The following is a 21,230-nucleotide window of genomic DNA, read 5'->3' on the forward strand; positions in this document are numbered from 1 at the left end:
GAACTCTGTGAGACCAGGTCCAACTCCCCACTCAGTCATGGAAACTCTCTGGGTGACTCTGGGCAAATCACACTTTCTTCGCCTTCCAGCAAGGCAATGGCAAACCTCCTCTGAATTAATTTTGCCAAGAAAATCCTTTGATGGGCACATAATAAAACAATAATTATGCTTGGTGTACTTGGTGTACTGATACCTGGAACTGATCACTTATTGGATTTTTAAAAGAACTGGTTGGTAGTGTTTAGAAGCATCAGTGGGGAATCAGTTCTCTCAACTATACAGTTAAGAGAGCTGGATTTATTTATTTCATTTTTATGGTACAGATTATATTTAAAAAAAAACCTAATGTATGGATCTAAACTCTAATATTACTAGTATGTTTCATTATTATAGTTAAACATTTTCACGAGCTTGATTTGTCTTTGATGGTGGTAGTTTTCTCAGTTTGTTTGCATTCAGTGGTACTGTATGTGGTTCATTTTTGTCTATGGATCGAATGATAGAAGGCATAGTCCACTGGGACCTTCTTCTCAGGACCCACTGAAATGAAGAAGAGTTGTGAAAAAAACTTGAAGTATCCAAATGTGCATATCCTTTTGAGATGGGACCCTCATTCATGTCAATGAAATTAAGAATGATGTTGTAAAACAGGGTTTAACTTCCAAAACTGACAGACATGATTGGCTGCTGCCAAACTACAGAATTAATTCACTTTGATGCTGCTTTAATTTTAATGGCTCCATCCTATGGAATTCTGGGATTTGTAGTTTGTTGTGGCACCAGAGCTCTCTGACAGAGAAGGTTCAATATCTCACAAAACTACACATTCCAGAATTCCATAGCCTTGGAGCCATGGCAGTTAAAACAGTGTCAAACTGCATCAATTCTGCAATGTAGATTCAGCCTTTGTTGCTGATTTGCCATGTGGCCTCAATAAAGCATTTAAGGCTTCACTTTGACCGTTTCTCAATTAGAAATAAAATGCTTTCTGAATCTCTAACACTAGGGCTAAGAAGTATTCTTAATATTTGTGCTGGAGGAGGTTTTTTTGTGTTTTTTTTTTTTTTTTTTTGCAGTCAGAATGCAAATACCTGCCATTATTATGACAAAACTTCTTAATTGTCATTTAACTTATCTGTATCAAATAATCAAATTCATCAGCATTCCATGTTATTCACCTCAATGCCATAGACAGGGAGCAAGAATATGGTGGGGAGAACTGTGCAAGATACAGAACTGGGGAGCAAGCTGAAGAGGCAGCCATGCAATTACACTCTTCCAAAAAAGTGGTTTCAGTCTCAGCATGAAAAAGGGGAATAGGACAAGGCTAAAGATGCCAGTAGGGGGAGAGAAAAACAAACAGAGTGAAAGGAAAGAACAGAAACGATCCAAGCACACTTGAGCCATGGTCGCCTGCAAGACACAAGCACATAGGAGGATCTGAAATAAGCTTAGGCTCAAAAACGCAGAGATGGGACCGAAACAGGGTGAGAGCGAGAAATAGGAGGGGGAAATAACAAAACTTGGTCTGTGTAAAAATGAAAGCGGTAGAAAAAGGGGGAGCAAAAAAGGTTACTTTTTTTGGATCTGAGTTCATTTTGCTTGTTTTTCAAAAAAGGATCTCACACCTGATATTCCTCGTTCCATCCATTTCGGTTCACCAAGAGCAATGAAGAAATTCTCCTGCCTTTCGTATTCCTCCTCATCTACTATTTTAACCCTTACGGTCTTCCTGTAGGGACAACAAGAAAGACATGTGTGTACAGTGGGTTGCCTGGTTGGGAGTGGATGCAACACCAGTAGCACCACCACCACCACACTTTCCTCACATGCAGCCCATTATGCCACTGCCTTTGGCGGTGTTTCGCTTGCTTTCTATGGTACGTCGGTCGTAGATGATCTTTAGGTCAGTCAGAGAATATTAGAAGAGGAAGGGAAGGATGGAAGGGACAAAGGATAAGGAAAGGGGACCTGGTCCTTGTTGATGGTTAGTGGAAGGTGACTTCTGCAGCACATTAAGTTGAGTGTCACATGGTAATAACAGCTAATCAAATGGCTGAACAATAACCAATCAAAACTATCCACGGGCAAAAGCGAGCCCAAGATAGATATTTAAAGGGCTCTGGATATAGGACCAATTATCCCTCCTTCTCACATACATTTTGCTAATATTACTTTTGGATTTTCTGGGTGGTGAGCTTAAATTAAATAGTATGTACATGCATGCACACACATACTCATACATACATACACACACAGGCCAACAACTTTCCACCTAGGGTAATTTCTTGCTTTGCTTGATGAAAGCAAACTCGCTTTTCCCATCCCCTGTAAAACTACATGCCTATAATAGCCTTATACACTTACATGGTTTCCTTTCTTTCTTTTGTTCTTTCTTTCTATTGTCATTTGCCCATTCATTTTTTTGTTGTTGCATGGAGTGATTTGTGTTCATGAAATTAAGTGTTAAAGGTTAATGAGCAGAATGTGATACAACCAGGCAAGTTTCTTAAAATAATGTAAATGCTGGCAAGAACAGAGTTTAAATTATGTTTGCAAACTCTTATCACCTTGATACTTTCCATTGTTAATGGTTCAGCATGCTTGCACAAAGAACTCCCCCTGCTTTTATCTACTAAAAAGTACCAACCAATAAATATGAATGGCTTTCTCTCTTCTATTCTTTGGAAGGTTACCAGTCTCTCCTGGGGTTTTTTCCATTAGTTCCCCTGGGTCTCTTCCAATACAATCGCTTGTAGTTACTCAGTGAGGGAAAGTGGTGTGGAATCTAATGTGAACAACTGCCAGATGTGAATCTGAAATGCAAATAAATAGCATAGAAAAGCCAAGGAGTTTTGTACGATGCCTGTCTCATGACATTTGTATGTGGTGAAGCTTAAATCGGCTCCTTCAGTGAATGAAAATATTCACACTGAATTACAACAGATCTTTTCTTCTGAATTCTCTCCCACAGTAGTAAATGACACACACAAAAAAGGGTGAGAAAAGCTTAAATGTGTTCTTAAGGTCACATCTAAGAAGGCTCTCAGTTCTCACCCTACAGTCACCTAACTGTTCCAGCCATTTTCCAGCCACACTTTGAAGAGGCATTTAAGGGAAAGGGATTTGGGCAGCAGTGTTATGTGCTTGTACCATTTCTACAGTATTTCTATACCTGTATCTACAGGCTGTTGTTAGCAGCTGCAATGTAAGTTGGTTACCACCATTATCAGACCAATATCCAAATAAATGTGTGAAGGAAAGTTCTGAAAGTAACATTCCTAGGGGGGTCAGAGGTGAAACATTTGCAGATTTTAGGTACTGCATCTCAACGTTATTAATATGCAAAATGTTACACTTGTACTTAACCTTTGAATTAATCTTAAAAATTCATAAGGTTCAGAACTGTGTGTTGGAAATAGAAATCAAATGGAACAAGGAGCAAGTACAAGGATATGTGTGTGTGTGTGTATGTGTGGAATGGAAAGTAGTATCTATTTGCATATGTGGAAAGACGAAGTTCAAATCCCTGCTCAGTAGCCTTCAGAGTAATTATCTAGCAGCCTAATCTTCAGCTTTATCTGATTTAACCCTATGTAATTACAGTTTAATAAGACTGGAGATGTCCAGTTCCTTTCTGGGTGTATGGAATCACCATGGGAGGTGGGAGTTGATGTAGAAATGTGCACAAGGAGTAGTGTTTGTCTGTAAGACTATGGCAGTGGATTTGGTAGAGAGATAGATGAGAATGGTGCATAACCATAATGGCACAGTGCAAAACAGAGACATATTTATGGTAAGTAAGAAGGGGACCAAACTTCCATTTGTTCATGCTGTTAGTTTTGATTGTCATTTTATTCACTTTATTCATTTATTCATTTTATTCACATTTTTTTAAAAAAAATCTAGATAAATTATAAACAAAACTCTTCCTTTCCACAGAAATAATTCCTTCTGGAATTAGGTAACTACTATTGGTGTGCTGATCAGTGTGCAATGCAGCCATAGAGTCATGGATCCATGCACTAACAACAGAATGCTGTGTGTGAGCTTAACTGAATGAACTCCAAGGTAAATCCACATTTGCATCATGCTGGAATTTGGAGCTTCACAGCCTACTTCTGTGATGGACTTGAAAACCATAGTGTCTTGTCATTTCAAAAATATGTAATGATAATCGATCAACCCCACACATACCATGCACACGCACACCCACACATGCCCACACCCAACCTCCCCAAATATATATGGCTTGGTCTTGCTAGCACCTATCAATACCATGTGACAGGTTGTGCATATACAGCAGTGTTAAGGATAGAGTACTTGGAAAACAAAGAAAGACTACAGAGTGAGAGAAGGAAAGGAAGGAGAAGAGAGAAAGTGGAAAGAAGAGTGTTAAGGTTAGTTGGGAGAACCAGTACTACACCTTTATGTAAACTCATATCCACAATGCGGGGGGCCATCAGCTCAATGAAGAAAGTCTTGTTTTTCTCATACTCCTCATCATCAATTACCTTGATGTGAATAGTTTTGCTGTGAATGGAAAAATAATAAGTGTCATAATGGGGAGAAGGGGAACAGGGTGGGCAAGCTGGGGAAAGAGAAAGAAGACAAGGACAGACTTTCAATGGTCAAAGCTTACTCACCCATCATGATACTAAAACACAATATGGCTGCAATCCTATGCAATCCTCTTGCCTGGGACAAAGTCCCTTTGAATTCAATGGGGCTTAGTTCTGATTGCATAGGGTTGCCCTGCCAACTTTTAAAGTTTTTTTCTGAGCCACCTAGCTAGTCTGGCAGAACATCTATGCCACTTCAACATCTTCTTGCACTACTTACACAGCTTTTAAATTCTTTTTTGTACCTACAATTCCACTGTCCTTCACACATGCAATTAAAATTAGAAGGCATTTAGACATCACTATGAGTATAAAGACTCTGACTCACCCAGCTCAAAACCGTTCATTTAAGAGTCAGTTTTAACTCCTTGTTAAATGTTAAAGAGCATATCACAACACACACGCATACACACACATCATTAAAAACACATATAAAACCTTCTGCTTTTTTCAGATCAAAAAGTTAGTGCCTCAGGTCATTTAGTTAGAAATGCTGACTTGTTATTTTGCATCATAACCATATCAGAATAATACGTATTGTAACACTTTTTAATTTTTTTCAAAGATTCAGACATGAAAAATGTTCAAACTCTGTTCACACAAAAATGTACATAATACTACTGAAATAAGCTCTACACTTTAGCATATGGGTCATTTTACTGAATTAAATGTCTAAACTGTACCATTGTTCCCCCGCCCAATTAAAAAGTTAAATAAAATAAATTAAAAAATAACTAATGGCTAATAAAATAAACTAAAAAATAACTAAGGAAAGCATTATGAGGTAGATAAGTTTAACTCTTTCTCTACTAACGTCCTAACAATCACACACACCCTCCACCCAAGTTAGTATTTATATTTCAATGGAAAGCTTCCACTGACTCAATGGAATCTTCAAAGATATAGTCGTATTAGTCTGTAGAATCAGTATATAGAGATATCTTCTAACACCTTTGAGACTAACTGAAATAAAGAAGTTGGCAACATGAGCTTTCACAGACTTCAGTCTACTTCCTCCTATATGCATCTGAGGAGGTAGACTGAAGTTTACGAAAGCTCATGCTGCCAACTTCTTTACTTCAGTTAGTCTCAAAGTTGTTACAAGATCTCAATGGAATCTTCTTTATAGTTGTTACATGCCTTCAAGTCAACTCCGGCCTTGTATTTATGGGTCAAATAAAGTGTCCTTCCCCCTGTCATCTCAGAGACTGGATGATGTTCAGGCATGGCCCAAATCCCAGTTCTGGTGCAAATAGACCAGATGACAGCCAGCCCGGTCAGTGGCAAAACTGGTGTTTAACATACTAAACACAGATTTTAATACATCACTCTTTGTTTTGGACCTTCCTAGAAGATCCAGAGCCCACTGTTTTGATGCTAGGCAGCTGTCTGAAACATGTTCTGCTCTGCCTCCTGGTGTGTCCATCAAGTCAAAATGAAGGTCAGATCGAAGTGCCCTAGCCATGTGATTGAGGCTGGGTGCCTCGTTCAGAACTCAGAGAAAAGTGACCCACAGCAGCGACAGACATACTGGGCAGCTCAATGAGATGCACATGCAATCAATGCCCTGGCATTGGAACAGAGGGTCTTTGCAACAGGGGAGGGTCAGGACAGCTCTGGGCTGTCTTGCATCAGTGCAGACAGGACCTCTGACTTATAGTGACCCTATCAACTTGTCGGGTTTATTCAGAGGAGGTTTGACATTGCCTTATTCTAAGGATGATAAAATGGGACTTGCCCAAGTTCACCCATTGGGTTTCCATGACTGAATGGATATTCAAACCTTAGACCAGATTCCTAGTCCAATGCTCAAGCCACTACCACACGATACTGATTTTCCTAACTAGAGTACTAAGCAGGGATTTGAACCCTGGTGTCTCAGAGTACTCATCTATCACTCAAACCACTATGCAACACTGGCTCATGAACTTTCCCTTGAAATGTAAATAACAGTTTCAGAGGGGTTGTCTTTACTGAGAACATGGCAGAGGGAGGAGGCTACCCTTTCCTATCCCACTCCCACAGTCCCAGTGCATCTGAGACTTCCCCACAGCTGCTGTTTGCTCTCTCTCTCTCTGTGTGTATCTTTGGCATGCAAGGACTAACTTGAAGTGCAAGATGAAGTAAAGAATTAAGAACACAGAATAGCTTTTTCTTTCTTTCTTTAGCTAACCGATTTGTCTGAATAACAGCTGAATAAATGGCATGGAGAAAGTGAATTCCCATCCCTCATAATTGCCCTTTAACAGCAAAGTGGGCTGGTGACTGATGACAGTAATGGAAGGAAAATGGGGCCATGAAGAATCAAGCTTCAAGGAACCTAGGAAACCTGGGGGCTTGCTGAAGTACAAAACCCAAATCAAGTCAAATGAAAACAATCCCTAAGGGGGTTAGAAACCAACAGAGTGGATGGGGAGATGCTCTGTAACAACAGGATGTTGTGTGTCATTTGGGATAGAAGACTAGAAAGTAGGATGACTGGGAATGGAGTAATCTGCCAGAGGGATTGAGCAGCTGGCATCTGGGGCAGGGGGACGGCGACGAGCATTTCAACTCTTAGGTGATAATACACTGCAACATCTTGTTCCAGCTCCCACTTGTACTTAGGGAACCAGTGCTTCATGCAACACACAGTAACATAGCAAATTCACAAAGAATAGCTGAGGGTGCCATTTCTGATGGCTTAAAAATAAAAGAGAGAGAGTGTGTGTGTGAGAGAGAGAGACAAGAAGGAATGAAGGAAGGAAGGAAGACTCATGTTGGAGAGCTATTAGTCACCAGGACAAGCATCACATCTTGGTGCTAGAAGAAGCAATAGGGAAAGGCAGCCAAAGGCATCTCACTATATTTTAATAAGTTCTTCCCTGGACTGCACACTTTTGCTAACAGATATTCCTAAAATAGAGACTGAGGAGTTCAACAGACTGGCCATTAAGGCCAGCCTGAGGGTGGAGCTGGGCCATAGCATCCACATAATGCATGCCTCGACTCCACCTCCAGGCAGGCATGATGGTGCGTGTCACTCCACATGGTGCACAGCATCATGGTGCTCCTCTGGCACTGCATCTACATGGCACAGCACCAAAGGAGCATGGAAAAACTATGTGCTGGCAGCTATAATGACCTTTCTGGGGCACAAAAAGAAGATATCAGGGCTGCAGTGTGCAGTTGCCGCAGCCCTGATCTGGTGCAGATAGAGGCAGCTGCAGGCCGCCCCTTAGGGGCGGTCTGTACAGTCCTTGAGATTGAGAAGAATAAGGTGCCCTTCATTAATGACTCTATCCACACTGCAGAAATAATCTGGCTTGATACCACTTTAACAGCCATGGCTCAATGCTATGGAATTCTGGGATTTGTAGTTTGTGGTGGCTCCAGAGTTCTCTGACAGAGAAGGTCTCACTAAACTACAAATCCCAGAATTCCATAACCCTGAGCTATACCAGTTAGATTGGTGTCAAATTGGATTATTTCTGCAGTACAGATGAAGCCAATATTACAGATCAGCCTTTCTCAACCTTTTTACCATAGGGGAATCCTTGACATAATTTTCATGTCTAAAGGAACTCCTGCATAAAAATTATTGACCGGAATTCACTAAGGCAACTGCATTATGCATTTGTGATTGGATCATATTTATGACCCCTACATATTTGGTGCTTTAGGGAATACATAGGGACTGTGGAAGTCCTCCAATTTGCTCAAAGGGCAGAAGCTGCTGAGATAGACAAGGTTTCATGACATCTCATATAACACATGCTCTTTAAACATGGAGTAGAGAGACAGAACTGCAGATTATAAAATGGAAGCCAAACAAACTCAGACTGCAGACTAACAGATGCAGGAACAGAGCTTGTGGCTAAGGGCAAAAACAAGGAAATAACATGAATATGTGTTATGGTCAAACTGTTAGAATAATAGAATCAAAGGCCGGTTACAAACCGGCACTTGGGACGTCCACAGGACATCCCATTTTAAAAAAGGGGCGTCTCTTCTAGACGCCCCTGGGTCTAATACGGACTCTGTCCGTACAATATGCCGCCGGCAGTTCCACACAGCCGGCGCCATCTTTACGTATCGGACACTGTGCATCCGAACGTGTCGCGGCGCCTGTGACATCGCGAATGCGCCCCTGGCCCCATTTTGGAGCTTCTTTTTTGCTCCGTAAGGGAGCCGCGCGGTGTGGCTGCGACGGCTCCCTTACGGAGCAAACGGTGGCGGTGGCAGACCGCCTCAAAGCGGCAGTCTATAACCCGCCATAGAGTTGGAAGAGAGTTCTAAGGCCATCCAGTCCAACCCCCTCCTATGCAGGAACACAGAATCAAAGCACCGCCCTGACAGATGACCATCCAGCCTCTGTTTATAGATCTCTGTTTAGAGATACATGCAAAGTAGAAACTACTGAGTATAGGCATGCTAAGGTTGCTGCCTCTAGTTACAGGATCATAGTCATTACTCCTATTGATGAAATATAAACTGTGCACACATAAACTGTGACTGCCAAGTTATCAGGCAGAAGAGGAAGAATCACTGTGCAGTGATGAATCACTGTAGAAGCCGCTTGTCTGTCAATCATTAAGATGGCCTTCTTCTAGCACTTTTGATTGACATGTGAGAATTTTAGATGTGTTTAATGCTATTCTAGAAGTAATCTACTGCAGATGGATATCATATTTGGTACAGATCAAGGCTGGGGTAGGGGAAGCAAATATATACAAGTATTGAGAGGTAGCTGGTGTTCAAGATTTGTAAGTGAAAATTTTTCTTTGGCCTTCTTGATTTTCATTAAGGGAAATATAACTGTCAGTCCTGGTAACTTGAAAAATAGCTCTTGTGTCTGAGTCCAGCTGATTTAATTTCAAAGGATTCTCAGGACAGTCTTATGACAGAGCACCACTGTGTTTTTTTGCCTTGTTCTCTTGATGTTTGCTTGTCACACTTTACATATTAACATGACATCTTCCCACATTGTTGTCACTCTTTCTGGCTCACTTCTAGGTAGGAACTGCCAGGCAGGGGTGCAAGGTAACATTGTCTATGGTTTTTCCTAGTTATCAAATCAGAATTTGTTCGTATCATTTCTTTTTAATCACGAGACAGTGGCTTCAAGCCAGCTGAAAGTCTATACTAGAGCAGACCCACTGAATTAATTGCTGGATGATTCCTGGCATCAAGGTGAAATGCAGCATGCAGAGATAACCTGAGAATGCACTGGTGATTACAAGAATAAAAAACCCATATGCTTTGCAACTTATGAAGAAATAAAATATACATCTGCATTTAAAGAAAATGAGACATTTAATATTCACTGCTCTTTGGGTGTCCCAAATTTTTTGTGTATTCTCGTTTCTATTTTATGCCTCCTGCTCTCCCCGCAACCCAAGTTTGCAGTGGAGAATTCATTTTGATCCCATTTTGGCTTTCCTATCGCACGACTTGCCGGTGAAAGGGATCTAGGAGTCCAAGTAGACCACAAGTTGAACATGAGTCAACATTGCGATGCGGCAGCTAACAAGGCCAATGCGATTTTAGGCTGCATCAATAGAAGTATAGTGTCTAGATCAAGTGAAGTAATAGTGCCACTCTATTCTTCTTTGGTCAGGCCCCACCTGGAATATTGTGTCCAGTTCTGGGCACCACAATTCAAAAAGGACATTGAGAAACTGGAGTGTGTCCAAAGGAAGGTGACTAAGATGGTGAAGGGTCTGGAAACCATGTCCCATGAGGAACTCCTTAGGCAGCTGGGGATGTTTAGCGTGGAGAAGAGAAGGTTAAGAGGTGCTATGCTAGCCCTGTTTAAATATTTGAAGGGATGTCATACTGAGGAGGGAGCAAGCTTGTTTTCTGATGCTCCAGAGACTAGAATGCAGAACAATGGATGCAAACCACAGGAAAAGAGATTCCACCTCAACATTAGGAGGAACTTCCTGACAGTAAGGGCTGTTCGACAGTGGAACACACTCCCTCGAAGTGTAGTGGAGTTTCCTTCTTTGAGGTCTTCAAACAGAGGCTAGATAGCCATCTTTCGGGGATGCTTTGATTGTGATTACCTGCATGGCAGGGGGTTGGACTGGATGGCCCTTGCGGTCTCTTCCAACTCTACGATTCTATGAGCTATTACTGGGTATTTTCCTTCCTTCCACAGCTCTAGTTTATAGGTGAAAGCTTTATACAATCTTAAGAGCAACCAGAGAATCTAGTTTACAGAAAAGTAAAACTGGGCATCAGAGATGATGGGATTCATTCTATATGTCTGTAACACTTCCTTTCTCTAACAAGCCCCAAGCTTTTTACAAAGTCATTTGGCCTTTGAAAGTTTTCCTTTCTTTGGATTTTTCTCAACTCTCAGTGGTCCCTAATGCAATTTTGCACTCAATGTTCCTCCTAACACTTGTAACCAGCAGCTTAGTAGCATAGTACAATGCTTCAGCTATCCATTAAAGATTCTTGACCCTTCGATTTGGAAATCCATACTACTATGCAATAAGCTAAGGTAAAGGCAGAGCATAAGCCATTATTTTAGATTAGTAGTAATTGGATTTCAGTGAATGATGCACAGGACTAGAGACAACTTTAAAGGAATTTTAAATGTTAATGGCATGTCCAAGGAAATAATTGTAAATAACAATTCAAAAATGAAGACCCTGTCACCACTGTTCCTAGGAGTCTACACCACAACCCTACTTATCTGAGTTAATGTTTTCATTCACTGCCTGAGTTAATGCATCACTGTAGTTCAATTTCAGCACCAATGGTAGTCTGAACATCCTTTCTCAGTATGTGTCCACTCCATTCAAATTGGGGGTTTATATAAGCTTCCAATTATTTGTGTATTTCGGTTTCTAAAGCTCTTTGGTATCAAGCCTCTCAGAGCATGTTATTTTGGCTTTACTACTTTGCCTTTGTTTCATTTGCAATCTAAGAGACTAAGGGAAAAAATCAATCAACCTCTTGTATATAGTAGACATATATGCTCCTTAGGAAATGTTTCTTCTGAACTCTTGATTCACAAGCGTCTTTGTTTTTGTGTAAAAGCTTATTACATTGTTGTTGTAGTCATGTACCTTCAAGTAGTTTTCAGCTTATGGAGGCCCTAAGTCAACACTATATTGGTTTTCTTGGTAAGACTTGTTCAGAGGGAGTTTACCCTTACTGCCTCTAAGGTTGAGAGAGTGTGGCTTGTCCTAGTCCAACATTCAAGTCACTGCAACATACTGACTCACAGCATTATTTCCTTGCTGTTTAATTTTCTTTCCAAATCCAGGAACTTGCAGTCCTATTACCTATAATTTCCACTCTGAACCTATTCAGAACCATGCTCAGATCATTCTTCTTCTGAAATCTCTTACATGCTATAATTCTTTATTCTATAATGTTATTCTTCCACTTCCCCCAACACCACTAAATCCATCTTCTCTTTTACCCTTGAAGCCATGATACCCCATTGCTGTAGTACCACTCAACTGTAGGGAATTGTTTAGGAACTCTGCATTTGGTAAAAATCCATTTGGACAAAGGGCTCATTCTTGTCATGAATAAGGCCCTGTTTTAGCTGTGGATCCTACAGAAAACTTAACCTAATGTTCATGCTGCTTTGTTTCTATATGAATCCCTTTCATATTGAAGCATAGCACCTCACTATTCCAAGCATGGTTACTGCTGCCATATCACTCTCAGTGGGAAGAAAGAAAAAAGTATTGACACAAAAAGCAATTTCCTTTTGCGTATTCCCCTTGTACTCTCAAGCTAATTAGTAAATTGGCCTGTATTTCAATTAGGGCGATTGGGAAATGCTTTTGTGCTTGGTGCACGGTAATTAATAGGGCATAGCCAACACCAAACTATGCACATAAAATAAAGATCTTTGCCTCTGTTCAAATATTAATAGTGAAAGATTTGTAATGACTCTAATGCATTATTCACCAGTGGTGTCATTGCTGTAATTTTTGTTGGCCACTTGAGGTGGGGGAAGTTTCTGCTCACTGTGAACGTTGCTCTTCAGTTTAAGATATTGGAAAACAACCAACTAAAGGGCTTAAGCAGATGGTACTGGTCAAGTCCACATGGGCCAGAGTTCTCCAGGAGCAGCCCAGAGTAATCTGGCCCCAGAGCTGCCCCAATGTCCCTCTGTTACCAGGGGCCCACCATTGCAATGCCAGGTGGCTGTTCACCCATGTGTCCTGGTATGGAGCCTGGCATTGCCATAGCAATTTGCTCATTCTGAGGTCAGAATGAGAACCCAGCATTGATTGCATGGCTGGGCACCTTGTTCTGACCTCAGATTGAGGGACTCACCATGGTGGCAGTGGAGATAGGGACTACAGCAGGAGCCCTGGTGATGCAGTGGTTAAATGCCTGTACTGCAGCCACTGACTCAAAACCACAAGGTTGTGAGTTCAAGACCAGCAAAAGGGCTCAAGCTTGACTCAGGCTTGCATCCTTCCGAGGTTGCTAAAATGAGTACCCAGATTGTTGGGGGCAAATTAGCTTACAGTTGTAAACCGCTTAGACACTGCTTAGGCAGTATGAAGCGGTATATAAATGAAGCTTGTTTGTCTGTTTGTGTTGTAAACATCCACCTGGCATTGCAACGGAGGACTTCAGATCTTCCAGGAAGATCTGGAGCAAAGTGAGTGTGTTTTTTAAACATTTTAATAGGGTAGACAGCAGGTTCAGTACTGAACTGGCCAGACATTGTCTGGACTATTTGCACAAGAATCAAGGAATGGGCTGTACATTGTGGGCTGTGCATTGTCCTATCTGCTGAAAGAATAGGGTGCAGGATATTTTATTTGGTCCATGCAGACAATACAGTGACTTACTTCCTCCATGCTCTGAACTACCTCCCATAACACTTGTTTGAAGAGCCTCTCTTCTGACCTTCAGATCCCCATCAAAACCTTTTTTTGTGAAGCATGTTGCTCAATGCCTAGATTCCATTTCCTACTAATCTGAGTCAAGATTAAGCACATGTAACTTAAACAAATGGACACACTTTCCATCCCTGCCTCCACTTCTTTCTCTTCCCTTTTTCAAACTTTAGCTTGCAAATGCCTTGAGGCAGGGATCTCTTGTACTCCACATAGTGACATGCATGCTGATCTCGGTGCTTTAGAGAGCAAAGTTGAATATAAAGTCTGGATAAACCTTAAACAAACAACAGGGACCCAGTACCTGCTGCTGAAGCACCTGCTACTGCAGAGCTGCTAAACCCAGGCAGATGTGACCCTGATCTTTAATTTGGATTAGAGCCATTGGGAGCTCCAAGGAAAAATGAATATAAATACTGTATAGTAAATACAGATTTTTAAAACCTTAAGCAAAGTGCTTGATTTGGGCTTACTGATTTCTGCTAAGTCAGTAAGCAGAATGGTTTTTTCCTCTCTCTTTCTTGTTTGCCATTTTGATTTTTCATGTGCACCTTTTCAAAGGAAACTTTATCAATGAAATATCAGAGCACTGTTCTGCAGTCTGCACACACTTTTCACTGGTGTTGATGACTAATTGAGAAAAGAGGCCAAACAGGATCAGAGACTCTTAATGTTACTACACATGCAGTTTAACAGATGGCAATTAGCAAATTAAGTAACAAGTGGAAGACTGGGCAGAGTCTCAATTTCAATCTTTTTCGGGGGTCATTTTATTAACCTCTAAATTCAGGTACAAGTAAAAAGAAGCCTACCCCCTTTTTGGTCCAGTACAATTTGTATTTCATTTTCTTCTCAAAGAGAGTTATGGGCATTTTGGTAAGCTTTCACTGTAGTCTATCAGTTGTGAAATGATGTGTTTATCCATGGAATGCAGCATACTTGGATAAAAGTTTCCATATACTAATTATCCCATCCTACTGGTATATAGGACAAACAAGGGATATCACAAACTGTATCTAATTTCTAATTTGAACTACATGCAAAGACTGTGAGACAGACAAGAATGATCAATTTGATCCCTCCCCAAAGAATTAGTCCAATAATCATTCATTTTGCTTTGTAATCCAAAACAATCAGACTGATTTCCACAGTATTATTAACCAGTTAGAACCAACGCAGAATGAACACAACAGAAATACCATGTGGGTACACTATCCTGTCCATTTGTATTCATTGCTGCCTCCTAACAGCTTAACATGATGCATGAAAGATTTCAGCTCCATTTTCATTGCAGAAATAATGCAGTTTGACCCTGCTTTAATTGCCATGGCTCAATGCTGTGAAATTTTGGGATTTGTAGTTTGTTGTGGCACGAGCACTCTTTGACAGAGAAGATGTCAGAATCTTCATAGCATTGCCAGAATTCCATAGCATTGAGCCATGGTGGTTAGAGTGCTGTCAAACTGCATTATTTCTGCAGTGTAGATGCAACCCTTGTTATTTCAGTCTGGAAGGTAGGCCAAGTAAAGAGAGTTGTTTAAAGCCAGCAAGGAGATGATCACATTACCTTTGCTCCTGGCATAGATGCAGGATGTAACTTTATTTTTTTTATTCTTTATAAAAAAGACATACAGACAAGCAAACAAACAAGTAACTCAACAAATTACAAACAAACAAATAGATAACTCAACAAATTACAAACATGACATCTCAATCTGTACACCTAACATAAAAAGATATTATAGAAACTATATTTCTACTTTTATGAATCTTCCTATATCAGTTAAAGTCACCTTATCATATCCAAAATTTGTAAGTTTCTTTTATATTTGAATTATACTCTCAAATATAGATCCTGTAATTTTCTGCTCTTATTAATTCAAGTACTTTCATTGTTTGTCTACACATATTTAAATCTCTAAATCTACACATGTGCTGGAACAAGAAATGAAAAACAAAATACAGAAGGTAGAAGAAGATAATTTCCTTGCATTATACATAATCAAAAGTCCAACCTTTTTTCTTACTATAATGTTTGAGACATATCATTATCTTCCATAGATTTCCTAGTAGTTTCGTTCAAAATTGAAGTTAAAATGTCCATATCCATTGCTTCTCTTAGTTTTACAAACCATTCTTCTTCTTAAGGAGTCTGTTCTTTTTTCCAGAACTTTGCGTATTGCATTCTCGCTGCAGTGATCATGTATAGTATGATTCGTAAGAGTTTCTTATCAAACTTTATTTTACTCGTCATGTTTCTATTAAATCAATGGGTCTAGTGGAATTTTAATCTGGAGTATCTCTTCCATCAGTTCTTGAATTTTCTTCCAGTATGCTTTAGCCTTCAGGCATTCCCACCACTGGTGAAAGAAAGTGCAGGATGTAACTTTAAGAAGACAGGTTTTATCACACTCACCTGTCGCCGCACAGCAGGCAGCCCATTTGCAACCTGGGCTTCTCTGGCATCTTTTCACATATGAGATTTTCCTATTCATGAAAAGCTGAAGCAGAAACCTGGCTTGCGAATGGGCTGCCTGCTGTTCAGCAACAGGTGAATGCGATAAGATCCATCTTCTTAAAGTTACATCCTGCATCTATACTAGAAACAAGGGTAATGCAATAATCTCTAGTGTCTGATTTCTGGCTCACGCCAGGTTTCCCATATCAAAGCTGGGGATTGCCGTTTAAATTATGATATGTTGTGCCTCCATTATTATTATTATTATTATTATTATTATTATTATTAACCTTTATTTATAAAGCGCTGTAAATTTACACAGCACTGTACATACAATCTTTTAGTTAGACGGTTCCCTGCCCTCAGGCTTACAATCTAAGAAGACATGACACAAAAGGAGAAGGGAGTGGTGGTGGGGGTTATTATTATATTATGCTATGTATTGTGCTATGTATTTTGGATTTTGTACTCTGTATTCTTTATTTTTTTTGTATAATTACTTTATTGTTATAATATTGCTGTGATGTTTTTGATGGGGGTGTATTTTATATTTTTGATGCCTTTGTTTTGTAATCTGCCTTGATTCCTCAAGGAAAAGGCAGAATATAAATAAATCGTATTATTATTATTATTATTATTATTATTATTATTATTATTATTCTATACCACCATATCTCACTGGAGATCAGTTGAGACCTAACAGGATACTTAGGTTGGCATCCTGTTGATGACCTACTCATACATGAGTTGCCCTATGTGTGCAGGGCATATTATCCACCATAGAGCAATGGATGTATTCTGCCGAGGGCGACAGAAGTGGAATTAAACATAAAGCAATGTTGTGGCTATGCACTGCTGATGTGCATCATGCATTCTGATTGTACATTGCACTTGGGCATTGCAGCTCAACACTGTGCATTGCACTTTGGCATTACATAATGAGAGCCAGTCATTGACTTGCATTGTGCAATGTGGCTATTTTGCATGGGCATTGTGCAGTGCTAGTGTAATGCATCTCTGCATGCAGATATTTATGCTATGCTGAGAAGATGTTGGATTGCAACCATAATATGGTAGCATTAGAAAGTGTAATAAGGAGCCCTGCAGCCACAACATTGTGACTTTGATCCCAGGGCTCCAAGGTTGAACCACTTAGAAGTGCTGAGTTCACTATGAAGCAGTATAGAAATGTAAATGCTATTGCTATTGCTAATAAGCAAACCTGCCCATTTTGATTTATTATTATTATTATTATTATTAAACTTTATTTCTATAGCGCTGTAATTATACACAGCGCTGTACAAAGTCGGTAAAATTAGGAGTAAATAAAAGCCTGCCCAAGGCGTACATTCTAAGATAATAACAATTAAAAGAGGAATAGATAAAATTACCATATAGAATCACAAATTCCCTGAGAACGCTTCCCTAAACAATATGGTTTTCAGCTCAGCTTTAAAGCTGGTTAGGGAAGTGATGAGCCGTGCATGCAGAGGAAGAAGGTTCCAGGAATGAGGAGCAGCTAGAGAGAAGGGACGGATCCGGGACGGGGCAGAGGAGATCCTGGGTTGAGAGAGGAGATTTTGGCTACCAGAGCGGAGAGTGCGAGTAGGGATGTAGGGAGAGAGAAGATCAGTTAAATAAAGAGGGGCCAGCCCATGCAGGGCTTTAAAGGTGAGTAGCAAAAGTTTGTACCTGATGCGGAAAGGAAGAGGGAGCCAGTGAAGGGAAGACAACAGAGGGGAGACATGATCATAACGGCGAGCGAGTGAAATAATGTGTGCAGCTGAATGCTGAACAGAAATTAATGGGTGGAGGTGAGAGAGAGGAAGCCCTGCCAGGAGGAGGTTACAGTAGTCTAATCGTGAGACCACTAGGGCATGGACCAGTGTCTTTGCGGTAGAAGCTGAGAGATATGGACGGATTTTGGCGATATTATAGAGAAAAAATCTACAGACTTTGGCTGTAGTCTGGATCTGAGGGATAAATGACAAAGAGGAGTCAAAGATGAAACCGAGACTGCGGGCTTCCTGGACCGGCTGGATCGAGATGTTATTGGCGGAAATAGAAAAGGAATAGTGAAGGGTGGGCTTAGGAGGGAAAACAAGAAGCTCAGTCTTGGACATATTGAGCTTCAGACGCCGATGGTGCATCCACTGCGAGACAGCTGTTAAACAGGATGACACTTGCTGCTCTAGCTCTGGTGAAAGATTAGGGGTGGAAAGGTACAGCTGGGTATCATCGGCGTAAAGATGGTAGGAGAAACCAAAAGAACTGATAAGTTTGCCAAGGGAGAGTGTGTATAAAGAGAACAGAAGGGGACCCAAAACAGAGCCCTGAGGAACTCCAACAGATAAGGGGACAGAAGACGAGGTCTGACCACCCGAGACCACTGAAAAAGATCGATCTGACAAGTAAGATTTCGTCTAGGAATCTGCCTCACATTCTAGGAATAAAAGTCCCTACCTGTGAATGCCAGGTATCCTCAAATCCACTACCCAGTTTTCCAGGGTCAGGTCTTCCTGGCTCCTACAGCCTCCCTTTATGTTGCACTTGATAATACCATAAGATTGCGAAAAAGCCTGTGTTTTTCTCAGACCCTCTTCATGTGCCATGAGGTTTTGAGGCTGAGAGAGGCGGTAACATATAGAGGTGAAACAGAGGCCAACCAGTAAAGATAAGTTAGTATTTTTAGTTCCCTGAAAAATGTACAAGGTGGCTTATACAGGTTCACATAAACCAATCCCCTGTCCCCAAGGAGCACACCGTCTCATTTTAGATAGAAAGAAAAGAACAGGGAAAAAGGAAGGACAGAGTGAAAATGCAGAATTTTATATTTTCAGTTGATGCAAAATCCAAACTAGGACGGAATTTAAGAAGAAAAGTAGATGTGTTGCCATCACCTCTGTCTTTTAAATTTACACATCGATCTATCTATATCTAGTTCAATGTTATCATGCAAGATGAATCTAATATCGGAGCCAGCATGGTATAATGGCTTGAGTGTTGGACTATGACTCTGGGGACTAGGATTCACTTCCCAGTTTGATCATGAAACCCACTGGGTGACCTTGGGCCAGTCACACTCTCTCAGCCTCAAAGGATGGCAATGTCCTTTGAAGAAACCTGCCAGGAAAACCTGCGGTAGGTTCACTTTAGGATCATTGTAAGTCTGAAATGTCTTGAAGGCACACAACAGCAACACCCATTCCATGTTATCGTGAGAACTGAATCTGCCATCAAGCCACATCATAGATTTATAGCCTGGTGAAATCACAGCCCTTTCATCCTCTTTAAAACCACAGGAACTAAGGCAGAGTAAAGATGCTCTGGTAATGCACTAGGTAGGCCTAGAGTGTTTTTAGCTTTTTTTTCTATCCTTTTGGTGAAAAGGTAACTCAGCAGGAAATGAGCTCAAAGTCTCTGACCCACTCTTCTGTCCCACAACATTAGTTTCCAGGAGTTTTAAGTTGTCCTCCCTGGTTTAAGGCTTTTTGCTGCAGGCAAGGAGATCTGGAAGCTATATATAGACTTTTTTCTTTTGCTGTCTTTTAGCAGCCAGCACTGTATTGTTGCTATGGCAATGGTGACAAAGATGGAAGTGTTGGGTAAGTGGAAGATGTGAGGAAGGCTTCATTTCAGGAGCTCTGTGCTACACAGGCAGGTTGTCCTTTGAAAGGGTTCAGCTTCCAGTATGTTAGAGCTGTTGTTGTTATCAGACTTCAAGTTATTTCCAACTTATGGTGGCCCAAAAAAGACCCTATCATGGGGTTTTCTTGGCACATTTCTTTAGAGGAGGTTTGCCATTGACTGAGGATGAGGATGAGAGAGTGTGACTTGCCCAAAATCACCCAGTGGGATCCATGACCAAGCCGGGATTCAAACCCTTGTTTCCCAGTGTCACAGTCCAAAGCTCAAACCACTACACAACACTGGCCCATGTTATTGAGCTATTACTATAAATAAGCATTGAGGCTTATGAGATGGGGCTACCAATATCCTCCAACTGTCCTGATTTAGCAGAGACAGTCCTGATTACCATATATATTCAACTACAAGTCACCCTCATGTATAAGTCAAGGGCAGGTTTTGGGGCCAAAATTATGGATTTTGCCATGAACTGTGAAAAAGTTGAGGGTAAAACTCGGAGGCTCCTTCAGTGCATGTATGTGTGAGCGCAAGCTTCAGAGTTTCAGCTTGTTTCAGCCTTCACTCCCCAGATAGCGGAGGAGCAGGCAGGAGAGGGACTCTTAAACAAACAGCAGTCACCCAGGACTCTTTCTGCTTGGCTCAAGAAAGAAAGAAACTACTCTCTTGACTGTATAGGGAAATCTGAAACAGCTGCTATCACATTACCATACTGACCTGTAAATAAGTCAACCTGGGATTTTGGGGCCAATTTTTGGGCATATTTTTTTTTACTTATAGATGAATATATACAGTAATCTGCCATCCCACTTTTTCAGTTGCTCTTAAAAACGCTCCAGTTTCTTGCTTTTCCTTCCACTTTCCTTCTCTATCATCAGCTTATTTCAGATGCAGCAAAGTGAAAGTGCAAAAGCACTTTGCACTCAGTTAACTCAGCGTGGGAGCAGGGACGTAGCCGGGGGGGTCCTTGGGGTCCGGACCCCCCTCCATTAGATAAAATGAATGGTGTGTGCTGCTGCACCGCTGCACCGCGGGTTGCCATTTCACGGTGGTGGGCGGGACTTTCCCGCCCCCTGGGGGGCGTGCCCGGTCCCGTCCCGCCCCCGCCCCTATTGCCGGGTGGCTGCCCAACTCTGAGCTCCCAGGGCTGCTGCCTGCCTTCTATAGAGTGCTGCCTGTGCAGCTTGTCTGGAGCAGCAGCAGGAGGACTGAAACCAGCAGGGGCGGGGTCTGCTGCACTGCCCTGCCTCTATTGGCCAGCCCTCTGCTTCCTTATTTGGGCATGCTCCAAATTCCAAGTGGAGAGGGCTTTGCAGGCAAGTTGCTTTTTGTTCTTCCCCTCTTTCTCTTTCTCTTTCTCTTTCCCCTCCTTCTCTTCTTCTTGTTATTCCATTTTTTTTCTTCTCCTCTTCTTCCCCTCCTCTTCCTCCTCTCCTTTTTCTTCCTTTCTTCCCCCTCCTCATCTTCTTTTTCTCTTTCTTCCTCTCTCTAAGCCCCCCTCCTCTTCTTCTCAGGGGTCCAGGGCTTCTCAAGGCTTTGCCCCCATTAGAAAAGAAAAAAGGCTTTGGATCTGTCCCATAAATCCCTCCTAAGTTGAGACATACCTGGGAAAAAGAGGGGGCGAGGGGTTTGGGGGGG

General features: G+C 41.3%; 1 protein-coding gene across 8 annotated transcripts in view; it reads right to left on the bottom strand.

The window, feature by feature from the left end:
- Window positions 1-21,230, bottom strand: part of LOC149314712 (sodium/calcium exchanger 3) — a 273,963-nt gene that overhangs the window by 51,790 nt on the left and 200,943 nt on the right. For 4 of the 8 annotated variants that reach the window (XM_089521775.1, XM_089521773.1, XM_089521771.1 and 1 more), the window contains exon 3: window positions 4,427-4,533. In XM_089521775.1, coding sequence (XP_089377901.1) covers window positions 4,427-4,533 — 107 coding nt within the window. Of the gene's footprint in view, window positions 1-1,628; window positions 1,733-2,367; window positions 2,411-4,426; window positions 4,534-21,230 lie in introns of those variants that run through there. The other 4 variants (XM_089521776.1, XM_089521774.1, XM_089521772.1 and 1 more) reach the window with 2 other exon arrangements.

The sequence above is a fragment of the Sceloporus occidentalis genome, unplaced genomic scaffold, assembly GCF_023333645.1.
Source record: "Sceloporus occidentalis isolate IW3139 unplaced genomic scaffold, rSceOcc1.0.p SCAF_4, whole genome shotgun sequence".
NCBI classification, from domain to species: Eukaryota; Metazoa; Chordata; class Lepidosauria; order Squamata; family Phrynosomatidae; genus Sceloporus; species Sceloporus occidentalis.